The following is a 12,647-nucleotide window of genomic DNA, read 5'->3' on the forward strand; positions in this document are numbered from 1 at the left end:
TTTCTTGCAAAGTGAAAACCTCACTACCCTTGATTAAACTTTTTTACATTTTTTTAGTTGCTTAATAATAAAAATTTGATAGAAGTTTTGTGAGAATGCCTATTAAAACAAAGACCATATTGAAACTACTTGAATAGCAATTAGGAGTGTAAAAAAAAACCGTTAACCCATCACCCAGCAGATAAACCGTTTTTGACCCGCCACCCAAACCCGGACCGACCCAAAAGTTGACCCGCCCCGCCCCGCCTCCGTTTCTATACGGTCTGGGTATGGGTGTAGATATTGTCTTCCAACCCGACCCGTCCAACCGCCCGACCCGCACCGTTCCAAAAGCCGTTTGTTCCACCCGTTGACCCGCCCCAATGGTCAAATAAGACCTGACCCGACCCAACCCGGTAGTTTTTTGAATTGTCGCCAAAATCAATTTGGGACGATTTCGCACCATGCGTGTACAGTACTACAGTAGTACAGTCTACACTCTACAGTGTACTACAAGTCTACAATTAACTTTTCAAGAAAAGTAAAGGTTTGGTAAGAGGATCTCTTCACATATGACACGTGGCTAGTTGGTTACTAGACAGATGACTATAGCTTGACTTTAGCTAATTATGTGGACGTCCAAACATAATTACAAATCACAAATCACAAATTATGGCTTGACTATGGCTTGACTTTTAACTTTTAGCTAATTATGTAGGAGTCTATGAATGCAACTTTTTAGTGAAATAGATATCACAAATCACAAATGATTTTTTTGGTCTTAATATATGGCAATTGGACTCTCAAAAAATATATTTTGAGTAAATGACTATAAGGCCTTAATATATAGCAGTTAGACCCTCAAACAACTATATTTTGAGGTTACAATTATAAATTACTCAATATTCAAAACAATAAGTCTATAATAACTACATTTTGAGCAATTGACTCTCTTGGCCTTAATATATGGCAGTTGGAACCCCCAACAACTATATTTTAATGTTAAAATTGTCAATTTCTAATGAAAAAAAAACTATAAATAACCACTTGTTTGTTACAAATTCACAAACTCTCTAACTCTCTCAATTTTAAATATTATTCTCAAGCTCTCACACTCAAGTACTCAACACTCAAGTTTCAAGCAATCAAGTTACTCTTTCAAGATATATTCTTAAGTTAATTTGAACTTCATAAGTTACAATTATATTCCGGTTAGTTATTTCTTCATTTTTTTTATAACTATTGTCATTTATTATATCTCTTCCAACCCCTTTATTATTATTTATAATATATATGATGCATGTGTATTAGTATTAATATTTAATTTTCATAGTCAAGTTTTCTTTATCTCACTAAAATTTTAATATGGAAGGTGGAGATAGTGTTAATGATAGTCCATATTTTAATGATAATATTCATGAGAGTGATCCAACTTACCAGTCGGGGTATTTTCCAAATCTTGATTCCTCAATTGGTGAAACGGCTACATTACAAACTCCTAATAGTCTTGAAACGTTGGCGGATCCTTTCCAACCTAGGGAGTTAGTAGAAGAACAAAAAAAAAGAAAATCACAAGTTTGGCAAAATTATGATCTTTTAGAAATTTATGATCATAAAAATAAAGTATGGAACAAAAAAGGTAGATGTCATATGTGTGCAAAATTATTGGGTGCAAATGCAAATGATGGTACTAGTAGTCTTAGAGATCATACATTAGCTTGTGCTAAAAAGAGAAAACTTGATCTTAGTCAACCAAGTTTAACTAGGAGCCCCAATGGTCAACTTATTGCTTTTAATTTTGCTCAAGATGTGGCTAGAAGAGAAATTGTGAGATGGATTGTGAAAAAAAGAAATTCCATTTACAACCTGAATGCCGAATTTGAAAAGATGGTAATGTAAATCTTTATGTCCTCAATTTGTAAAATTTTCAATGTATCTGGTTAGAGTAGATGTTATCAAAACTTTTATAGAGGAAAAAGAGAAATTAAAGTCTAATTTAAGAAACTTGAATGGAAAAATTTGTTTGACTTCGGATTTGTGGACATCAAACCAAAATATGGGTTATTGTACAATTACGGCTCACTATATTGATTTTGAGTGGAAATTGAACAAAAGAATTGTTTGTTTTGCTCAAATAGATTATCCACATACGGGCGAAGAAGTTGCTAGTTATATTGTTGAGAAACTTAATAGATTGGGCATTCATGATAAAATATTTTCCATTTCTTTAGATAATGCAAGTTCAAATAATAGTGCCGTTAATATTTTGAAACATTCATTGAAATTGCCTTTAGATGGTTCACTTTTCCATGTTCGTTGTAGCTGTCATATTTTAAATTTAATTGTTCAAGATGGTTTAAAAATTCGAAATTCATAGAGTAGTAACTTCAGATTAGGGATAATCTGCAATTTATTTTCAATGCTCCATCAAGATATCAAGCATTTAAGTGAAGCATGTAGTGTTGCAAATCTAACTCCTAGAAGACTTCCTATTGATGTCCAACATAGATGGAATTCTACTCATAAAATGTTAAAAGAGGCTATTCCTTATTATGGCACAATTAAAAATATTTGAATGATAAAAGATGTCCACAACCCGTATATGATGAGGGATTGGAATATGGCTGAAATGATTAGAGATTTTTTAAGTGTGTTTAATGATGCTACTTGTTTTTCTTTTCCGGTATTTATTATACAACTGTTAACATGGCAATACATCATTTGGCTAGTATTAGTTTGGTTTTTGATACTTATAGAGGTATTAGTGGATTTGAAACCATTGTTAAAACAATGGAAAAGAAATTTGTGAAATATTGGGGGAAAACTCCGACATTATATGGAATTGCTTATATTTTAGATCCTAGGGCAAAATATGATGGACTAGATATAATGCAATCAATTATTCTAAGTAATTTTCAAAATTCTACTGAAATTGCTAAATGCTTTGATACTAGTACTGTTATTAAAGATGAAATTGTCAAACTCTATGAAGAATATGTTCAATACCATATTGATGCTCACAATGCAAATATTAGTACTAGTACAAGTAGTGGTAGGCCTAGTAGTTCTAATTTTGGCCAAGGAGGTACATGGGCTCTTCTACAAGGTCGTATGAAATCTACTAGTTCAACTGGATCTGAACTAGTACGATATCTATCCGAACCCACTGTTACAGAATTTGGAGATGATTTTAATGTTTTGGATTGGTGGAAAATGAACAAACAAAGGTTTCCAATACTCTCAAGAATGGCGCGTGATGTATTAACAGTTCCAATGAGTACAGTTGCATCGGAATCGGCATTTTCTACCGGGGGACGAGTTCTTAGTGATTATCGAAGTCGAATGGTGCCACCATTAGTGGAGTCTCTTGTAAGTCTTGAAGATTGGTTTAGAGCGGAAGATGCCACAATCGTAGAAGAAGATGACGATGGAGAGATTATCGGAAAGGAAATAGAATTTTTAAATCTAGATTAGAAGTCACTCTGTAATTTTGCTTTCCCTTTTGTAATTTTGCTTACCACTTTTGTAATCCGACCGGCGTTTCTAAACAATGGGTCTTGAGTTTTCTTATAATCTTGTAATCCGATAATTTGTTTTCTTATAATCTCATGAAATTTTGTTAGTTGTAGACTTGTAGTTGGGAAGTTACAACTTACAAGCAAGTAGACCTGATTAACTCAAGACCAAACATCGAAACAGTTCAATAATCATAAGTTCGGTTAACCATAAAAAAAAATAAAGAGGATTGGTAGCATTCGACCGTAAGACCATCCTAATTCCTAACCCACATACAGAAAAAAATAAATGACTTGTTCAATCAATCGTTAAGCCTTAAAGGCTTAATACCTTTAATAAGTTACACCTTTAATACCTTAAGCCTTAAAGGCTAAAGCCTTGAAAAGAGTTTTGTCATCGTTGCCCACTTCTGCCATCTTTCTGCAATACATCTGATTCTTTCTTTCACCCTACAGGTGGCATCACATCTCGGTCAATCAATCGGTCCGCTGATCCATCATTCTCTATCGTGCGTAAACCATTTAGAAAACAATGCATCAGTGAGTTAAACCCCAGTCATCTTCTCCAAAGTGTAAACCAAGAACACAGCACATGAACCACCTTCTGAAGCACATGGACGACTCTCACCTCAACCAATCAGTTTCCATCTGGTGGAGGCTCCAACAACATCAAGCTGAACCAGCCGCGAGTCGCCTATACATTGTCGAAATCTTCATTTTTATGCTATTAACGTTTTTAATCAATTGTTCATTTTGCTACCTTTAATTTGTTGAATCGGTTCAATTTGATGGTTTCACATGAATTCTTCATGAAATATAAACATTTCACATTTAGTGGATGATAAATTGGTATCTTGGCGGTTTTTCTCATATCCATTAGTGTTTTTCTGTTTTTTCCTGTATTTTTTAAGATAAATGGGTGGAGAAGGTGCTGTTTATCCATTTTATAAAATCAGCCCGTTATCCGACCCGTTATCCGACCCAAGACCTGCCCCAACAGGTTGGGTGATGGTATGGACCTTGACACTTTGCCCTCACCCGCCCGCCCGAGAGAGACTGCGGACCTTCAACCCCCGACCACCCGCCCGCCCGTTATTGTTTGACCCGCAGATGACCCGACCCGCCCCGTTTTACACCCCTAATAGCAATGCATTATCCATCATACGAAAAGAAATACGCTAAATACAATTTTAAATATAAAACTATACTTGTGGAGACATTCGAGTAAATAATACAATTAAACTATAAATAATACAACTAAGCTTTGAGGATGTATGGTTTAATGCATTTGCATCCAATTTTCTATTTCCCATTAATAAGTTTTTGAGATTAGTTAACTACTTTTGTATTCAGTTTTCGATTTTCTGTTAATTATTCTTTTTTATGGTAGTTCAATGAATTTTCATTCAGTTTCTGATTTTCTATCAATTATTCTTTGAGATTAATTCAATACATTTGCACCCAGTTTATGATTTCCCCTTAATTATTCTTTGAAATTAGTTCAATGCATTTCCAGCCAAATTTTGATTTCCCGTTAATTATTTTTGGGTCCCCCCCCCCCCACTAGATAGCCAATTAGGGTCTCCCCCCTAAACACACGGTCAACTTTGTTTGACCGTTAAATGCACTCATTCTTTTCAAAAAAAAAATGTTCAATTTTAATTAGGTGGGGGCAATTGTGTCATTTTCAGCCATTTGACTTAAAAATTAATAGTCAAACCAAGTTGACCGTGTGTTTAGGGGGAATCCTAATTGGCTCATCTAGTTTGGGGATACTAGTTAATCCATTATTTTTTAAGTTAGTTCAATGCATTTGCATCCAATTTTTGATTTTCTGTTAATTATTCTTTGAGGTTAGTTCAATGCATTTGCATCTAGTTTCTGATTTCGCGTTAATTATTCTTATTTGAAGTCAGTTCAATTCATTTGCATCAAGTTTCTGATTTCTCGTTAATTATTTATTGAGCTTAATTCAATCTATGCTATCAATATCGGTTATACCGGCCGATTAATCACCAATCAATCGTGTATCACTTGTAACCTGATTAGTTTTTATCAATTTTTAAACTTTTCTCACTGAACTGATTTAATCACCGAATTGACCAATTAATTGATCGAGATGACCGATTTCTCACTAACCCGAGAAAAAAATCTATTGAAAATATTGGTTTCCCAGCCAAAAAAATATATAAAATTAACAAATTAGATTCTTAAATCATATTAATAATAATGGAACCTAATTAACACACAAAGCTAAGAGTTTACTTATTTTCTCATCTTAACGAATGTTAAATATACAAATTATTATACTCTCTCTCTCTCTCTCTCTCTCTCTCTCTCTCTCTCTCTCTCTCCTTTAAATATTTAACATAATTGTTGTGTTTGTCATCTCTGTAGTACTCTAAAATTGAGTTGGTTAGATATGATTATGAGAATTTGATATTATTTGTTGCATCTCGGATAACTATTTAAAAATATCTTGTATGATTATATTATTATATATTTTGAAAGTGTCAAATATATACATCCGATATAACTGATTAAATCGCCGATTAATCGCATATCGCTCATCGATCGATTAGTTCCAAAAACTGATTTTAACTGCTTAGAGTTCAATGCATTTGCATCCAGTTTCTGATTTCCCATTAATTATTCATTGAGTTAAGTTCATTGCATTTGCATACAATTTCTGATTTAACGTTAATTATTCTTATTTGTGGTTAGTTCAATATAATTGCATCCAATTTCTGGTTTCCTGTTAATTATTCTTTTAGTCAAGTTCATTATATTTGCATACAGTTTTCAATTTTCCGTTAATTATTCTTCTTTGGAGTTAGTTCAATATAGTTACATCTAGTGTCCGATTTCCCGTTCATTATTCTTCTTTGTTAGTTCAATGCATTTATATATAGTTTCTGATTTCCTATTAATTATTCTTCTTTAAGGTTAGTTCAATACGGTTTCATCCAGTTTTCGATTTCCCGTTTATTATTCTTTGAGTTTAGTTCAATGCATTTGCAACCAGTTTCCAATTTCATGTTAAATTTAATTAACCATAGTTAATCACTAGTTAAAAGAGATGGTGGATGTGTGGTGGATAGGTGTTTTGGAGTGAATTTTTTCTTGTTTGATACTGAATCTTGTATTTGGGTTAGGTTAGTTAAGTGAAGTTGCATCCAGTTTTCAATTTTCCGTTAATTATTTTTCTTTGAGGTTAGATCAATGTGTTTGCATCCAGTATCCGATTTTCCGTTAATTATTATTTTCTGAGGTTAGTTTAATGCAGTTGAATCCAGTTTTCAATTTTCTGTTAATTATTCTTTAAGTTTAGTTAAATGATTTGCATCCAGCTTCCGATTTGTTGTTAATTATATTATTCTTCTTTGAGGTTAGTGTATGAACTAATATTACAACCACCAATCTCACTCGTCACTCTCTCGATCTTTTTCCCCCTCTTTCTTTTCTCTCTCTCTCTCTTTTCCTTTCCATGATCTCTCCTCTTTCCACGTGTCGTCGGCAGCTTACCTCTGCGCTTAAGGTTCCGCCCTCCATCACTCCATGTCTCGCAGGCGATTCTGAACGGTTGAGATACCGCGGATCTGATGCAGTGCGACTGGCTCCCCAAATTATACCGCATCCGTCCCTTGTGCCCACTAACATCCTATGTCATGTATACGCCCTATACAGATGCCCTCTCGGTCGCATTGATGGTCCGAACTACAATGTGGCGAGAACTACCCGTCTCGAGCCATACCCCTTTCTTGGAATACTTCTCTTTTCGGCCCCATCTACTCTGTCCCCTTATCCTCTTTCCAAGAAGACGCGCTCCACGCGGTTTCCTCTCAGACTTGCCAATGGAAATACGGGCGCGATGCCTCGTTTCTTGTTTCTTCGAAAATCGAGACCAACACGCGTCCCCATTTCCTTGGTCCTCTGCTGGTTAATACCATTGTGCCCCTGCCCCTTCAAATCCCGCTCAAATCTCTCTCTTCTCTTAAAACCCTCAACACCCTCAAAACCCTCATAACCAGCAAACCCTTATTACCTCTTCAAATTCCCTTTCTCAAACTCTTTCCTCATCGTTCCCATACTGTTTTCTTCAATAGCTCTCCAGCTCCGGGTGTTCTACGCCCTCCATAGCTTTGGTCCTCTCTCGTTACAGGTTTGTCTTCCCCTTTACACTGTTTTTCTTTTCCTCTCATTATTTGGTATTCACTATTTTTGGACGATTTGCTTCCATCAGTTTCTTCTTTTCTAAGATTGCGCTTCTATCTTTTTGTAAACTTCCTCCTTAGTACTGTTTCCATTATGTCTTCATCGGAATGTGAGGCTATCTGCTCCACCCAATCCTCCGCCACCAAATCCGGCGAATCCGGACCCTCTACCCATAGATCAAGTCAGCCCTCCGCGGACCGATCTGAGTCCGCGGACCGATCCGATTCTACCGATCCCACCGCTGTTCCATCTACTTCTGGAAGGAAACCTTCTCTGCCACCTCCGCCTTCTTACTACCGCAGACCCAATCTAGACGCCGTTAAAGCGGCTTATGGCATACCTAGTGACGTAATTCTCGAACACGTGTCTGGTGTCACACATTTTCCTCACTTGGTACCACCGCGGTCCGGTTATCTCGCCGCCATCTTGTAGGACGATCGATTGCGGCGGTTTCGCGTTCCCCTGACTCTCCTTGATGTCGAGGTCTGTAACCATTTCAACATTCCTCCCTGCCAAGGCATAGGTAACTTTTGGCGTGTTATGTATGCCGCCAATCACTACAATTTGACTCACTCCCCCAAAATCCAACTCCGCGATATCCTTTCCCACTTCTATATAAAAAAAAGCACTAAACTGGGGAGTGTGGGATATCAATCCTTCTGCACTCGTCCACAAAAGAAGTCTTTCCTTCTTCACATCACCACCTCTGACAAGGTGTGGCACCAGTACCCGTTGTATGTGTCCGGTAGTTTTTTATCCGCGGACCTCCCTCCAGAAGTTTCTTTGAGGCATCTCCATTTCCTAACAAGCGGTAAGTAAGCAGTTTTGAGTCGCGGTATGTAGATTTCACTTGTCGTTAACTTGCCCTTATTCTTGGTGATGTAGGTTGGAGACCCGATTCGCGATCCCAGGTATACAACGGTGTTTACTCAGAAATTTTCCAATCCCTCCGCGAACTAGGGAGTGCATTAGTGAAGTCCTTGGTATCGATCCGGAAAAAGCCACTCCTCTCTTACTTGACCCTTCTCTAAAAGACATTGGCAAATACCAAGGCCCCCTCTATCGCCTGCCGCCCCCCAAAGAAAGAAAGCCCAAACCATCCCCATCTCAAAAAAGAAAGCGTCCGGCCTACAAGTCATTCAACTATACAACCAAAATCTCTCATTCACGAGCCGTTGCCCAACGTGCTGCTGCCGCCAAAAATAAGACCACTACCGCCGAGACGCCTAACCCTTCGTACTCTCGTGTGGCTGACTGGGAGGACGAAATTGTTCCTACTTCTGCTCCCTCTTCTGCCCCTCAAATGGACGTGAACAAGTATAAGCTTTGGGACAGCGACTCTGATGAAGACGCTCCAGTCGAGATGTCCCACAAGAGCCCTCCCACCAAAAGGGCTAAAGTTTCTTCCACCGCTCCTCCACCTACCGCTGGCCGCAATGAACCACCACGGCCTGCTATATCTTCTCGCCGCCCCAGACAGGAGTCTTCTTCAGCTGGTCCTTTAACGTCTGGCCCTGTTGAAGTGTGGCATCCCAAGTTCAAGGCTAGGGACCGCGATGTTACTACGAGACTTCGACTTTGGACAATCCAAATTGCCGCCGCCTCCTATTCTTCAAATTCTCATCTTCCTGGATCAAGCTTACGGAGATTCCGTACCGCTGCTTCCCATAGGGCGTCCATTTACACTGGATGGGAGAAGGTACGCGTTTTTGACTCTATTGGCCACTATCTTTTGTGTTCTTACTTCATTGCGCTATATTTTTGGTGTTACCCTTTAACCCAGTATGTCTCCGCAGTTAAGCCTAGATATCGGCTATGTGCTTCGCGGCCTTACCAGCACAGTGGAGAACTTGGAGGCGGCTAAGCTGGAGATTAATGGTCCTGATGGCTGGAAAGCGAAGTATGCCCAGCTGGAGAAGGAAAGGGATGACTTACGGATCAAGGCAGTCAAGATCCATAAGGAGCTTCAGGCGGCTGAGGACAAGCACCGCGACTACGTAGCGGGTGTCAATTCTAAAATGGACAGCCTCAAAGAGAAGGAGAAGCTCGCCATCCAATCCGCTGTAGACAAGGCCGTCCAAGAGGCCGCAGATCGATTCAGAAACCTCGCTACCAAGAAAATTGCACGGGAATTAAAACAACAACTTGATCAACTTAAGCCACCGCAGTCCGCCTTCTCCCAAATTTTCCATTGCCGATCCTCCCTTGGTATTACCAACCGTGCATCCCGGCTGCCGAGACGCTTACCGACGACGCTGACGACACCTATGACTAGCGCCGACCCTCACCAATGGAAATGAATGAAAACCCCAGCGATGGCTGTTGGTGAAAATGAACATACTTCTGTTGAAGAGCCGGCGACTAATCCTCAACAATGATTTATGTCGGATTTCTTTCTTTGTTGATGCCTTTGGATTTGTTTATTTTGAACCCTTTCTTTATGCGTGTAAGAAACAATGTCCTTTGTGTTTGTGATGAACAATGTCTTTTGTGCTTGATCGAGATATCATTATTGTGTAGTATTTATCAATTGATTTTCCTTGTATTCCTTTTTATTTGCATTTGTATACGATAGCGTAACATTCGCAAGGGTTGCCCCCAGTTTGATTCGGACACGAAGTCCGCGAAGGGCTCCGATCCTTCAAGTGTATAGCGGTGAAGCTACTTAGGGTTGCCCCCAGTTTGATTAGGACACGAAGTCCGCGAAGGGCTCTTCCCCCCCGCTCTCCTCAATTGTATAGCTGTGAAGCTAATTAGGGTTGCCCCCAGTTTGATTCGGACACGAAGTCCACGAAGGGCTCTTCCCCCCCGCTCTTCATATAGCTGTGAAGCTAGTTAGGGTTGCCCCGGTTTGATTCGACACGAAGTCCACGGGGGCTCTTCCCCCCGCTCTCTTTATATAGCTGTGAAGCTAGTTAGGGTTGCCCCCAGTTTGATTCGGACACGAAGTCCGCCGAAGGGCTCTTCCCCCGCCTCTTCATATAGCTGTGAAGCTAGTTAGGGTTGCCCCCAGTTTGATTCGACACGGTCCGCTGGGCGGGCTCTTCCCCGCTCTCTTCAATTGTATAGCTGTGAAGCTAGTTAAGGTTGCCCCAGTTTGATTCGACACGTCCGTCCCGCGGCTCTTCCCCGCTTTCAATTGTATAGCGGTGAAGCTACTTAGGGTTGCCCCGGTTTGATTTGGACCGCGAAGTCCGCGGGGGCTCTTCCCCCGCTTTCTTCAATTGTATAGTCGTTTGCTTTGTCCGGGACAGTTATATTCACCTTTTATTTCATTCTACTATCTATTTCTAACTCATTTAGAAGAATGCTTGTTTATATCATAGTCAAAAAGTAAACAATACAAATAAAGTACTATCACATGCGAACAGATTAAAGAAAGGTCCTAGACATGGAACTCTTTCAGCATTCTGATATTCCACGGTCTCTCTATCTTTTCTCCTGCTACAGTCTGCAATCCATAAGTTCCCGATGTACCCTTTTTACTGACGACATATGGACCTTCCCAGTTTGGCCCCAACTTTCCGTCTTTCTCTAATTTGGTGGCTGGAGTAACACGTCGCAGCACATAGTCACCCACATTGAAATTCCGTGGCTTCACTCGTTTATCATATTGTCTCTGCAGAGTCCGATGGTATTCCTCCAACCGAATCCGGCTATGTCTCTTTTTTTCAACAACATTCAAATTCAGCGGCCAATATTCTCTCATTCAGGCCACTTTCCACCGCTTTTGTTCTTGTTGTGGATTCTATCATCTCTATTGGTATGACTGCCTCTACTCCATACGCCATTGCAAACGGTGATTCATTAGTAGATGTTCGTGGTGTAGTTCGGTATGCCCACAAAGACATGAGGTAAGTGTTCAGCCCATGCTCCCTTCCGCTTCCTCTAGTTTTTTTCTTAAGGTTATCCATGATAACTTTGTTTGAGGCCTCGCCTGCCCATTCCTTCCGGATTGTAGGGGCTGAGAACCCTGCTTCACTTTGAACGCCAAGGAATTTCCGAACTTTCTTCCCTCAGAAATTAAGTCCCATTATCCGCTATGATCAGAGGCAATCCAAACCTGCAAATGATATTCTCCCATAGGAATTTGATCACATTTTCTTCCTTGACTGTTGCAATGCCACGCCCTCAACCCACTTGGTAAAGTAATCACTGTTGCGCTAACATGAACCTTCTTTTACCGCTTGCCATTGAAGCGCCCAACTATATCCATTGCCCACATTGCGAACGCCAAGGGTCGGCTGAGTACACCGTGGTAACATTTCAGCCGGGCGCGATGAATCAGCGGTGCAAACCTCGGCATTTTTATGATTTTTGGCATACTCTGTGGCATCTCTCTTCATGTGTGGCCAAAAGTATCCCTGGGAGAGCAATCGGTGTGTGGTTGTTCGCCCCGCGGAATGACTTCCACAATCTCCTTCATGCACTTCTGCCAGCAATTCCTGAACATGCAGCGGCCCTATGCATTTTAGCATAGGTCCACCGAAACTTCTCTTATATAGGCTCCCGTCTAATAGAGTGTATCTTTGGCTCATCCGTTCCATTCTCTACGCCTTTCCCCGTGTTTTTCAATTTCCATCCCCAGCAGGAAAGTTTTGATGGGCGCTATCCAGTCAGATCAATCTCGGTGGTGAGACAAACATAGTCCCCTTCCGCGGTACTTGGCTTGTCCAACACCCTTATTTCAATTGATCGCCCCTCTGATCCTGGTAATACCGCCGCAACATAAGCTAATGCATCGGCATGTCGATTTTCTCCGCGATTCAAATGAGTAAATTTGATCTTACTGAATTTGCTCGCTTTCCTTTGTAAGACCTCCAGGTATCTTGCCATCCTCGGGCAGCGAGCCACAAAACCCCCGTTCACCTGGCACACCACCAGGTTAGAATCAGAGTAAACAGATAATTCTCTCACGCCGAGGTCCTGTGCCAAATC

General features: G+C 40.1%; 1 protein-coding gene across 1 annotated transcript; it reads left to right on the top strand.

The window, feature by feature from the left end:
* Positions 1-2,685: 2,685 nt before the first annotated feature.
* LOC147479466 (zinc finger BED domain-containing protein RICESLEEPER 2-like) lies at positions 2,686-3,453 on the top strand. The gene has a single exon (XM_086578421.1). It carries the CDS (start codon positions 2,686-2,688, stop codon positions 3,451-3,453), a length of 768 nt encoding a protein of 255 aa, XP_086434547.1.
* Positions 3,454-12,647: the final 9,194 nt, after the last annotated feature.

This window comes from Coptis chinensis, chromosome 8 (genome assembly GCF_015680905.1).
Source record: "Coptis chinensis isolate HL-2020 chromosome 8, ASM1568090v1, whole genome shotgun sequence".
Taxonomy (NCBI): Eukaryota; Viridiplantae; Streptophyta; class Magnoliopsida; order Ranunculales; family Ranunculaceae; genus Coptis; species Coptis chinensis.

Excerpts from the sequence above, each read along its gene's own strand:
- LOC147479466 (XM_086578421.1), top strand. The coding sequence starts at position 2,686 with ATGGCAATACATCATTTGGCTAGTATTAGTTTGGTTTTTGATACTTAT.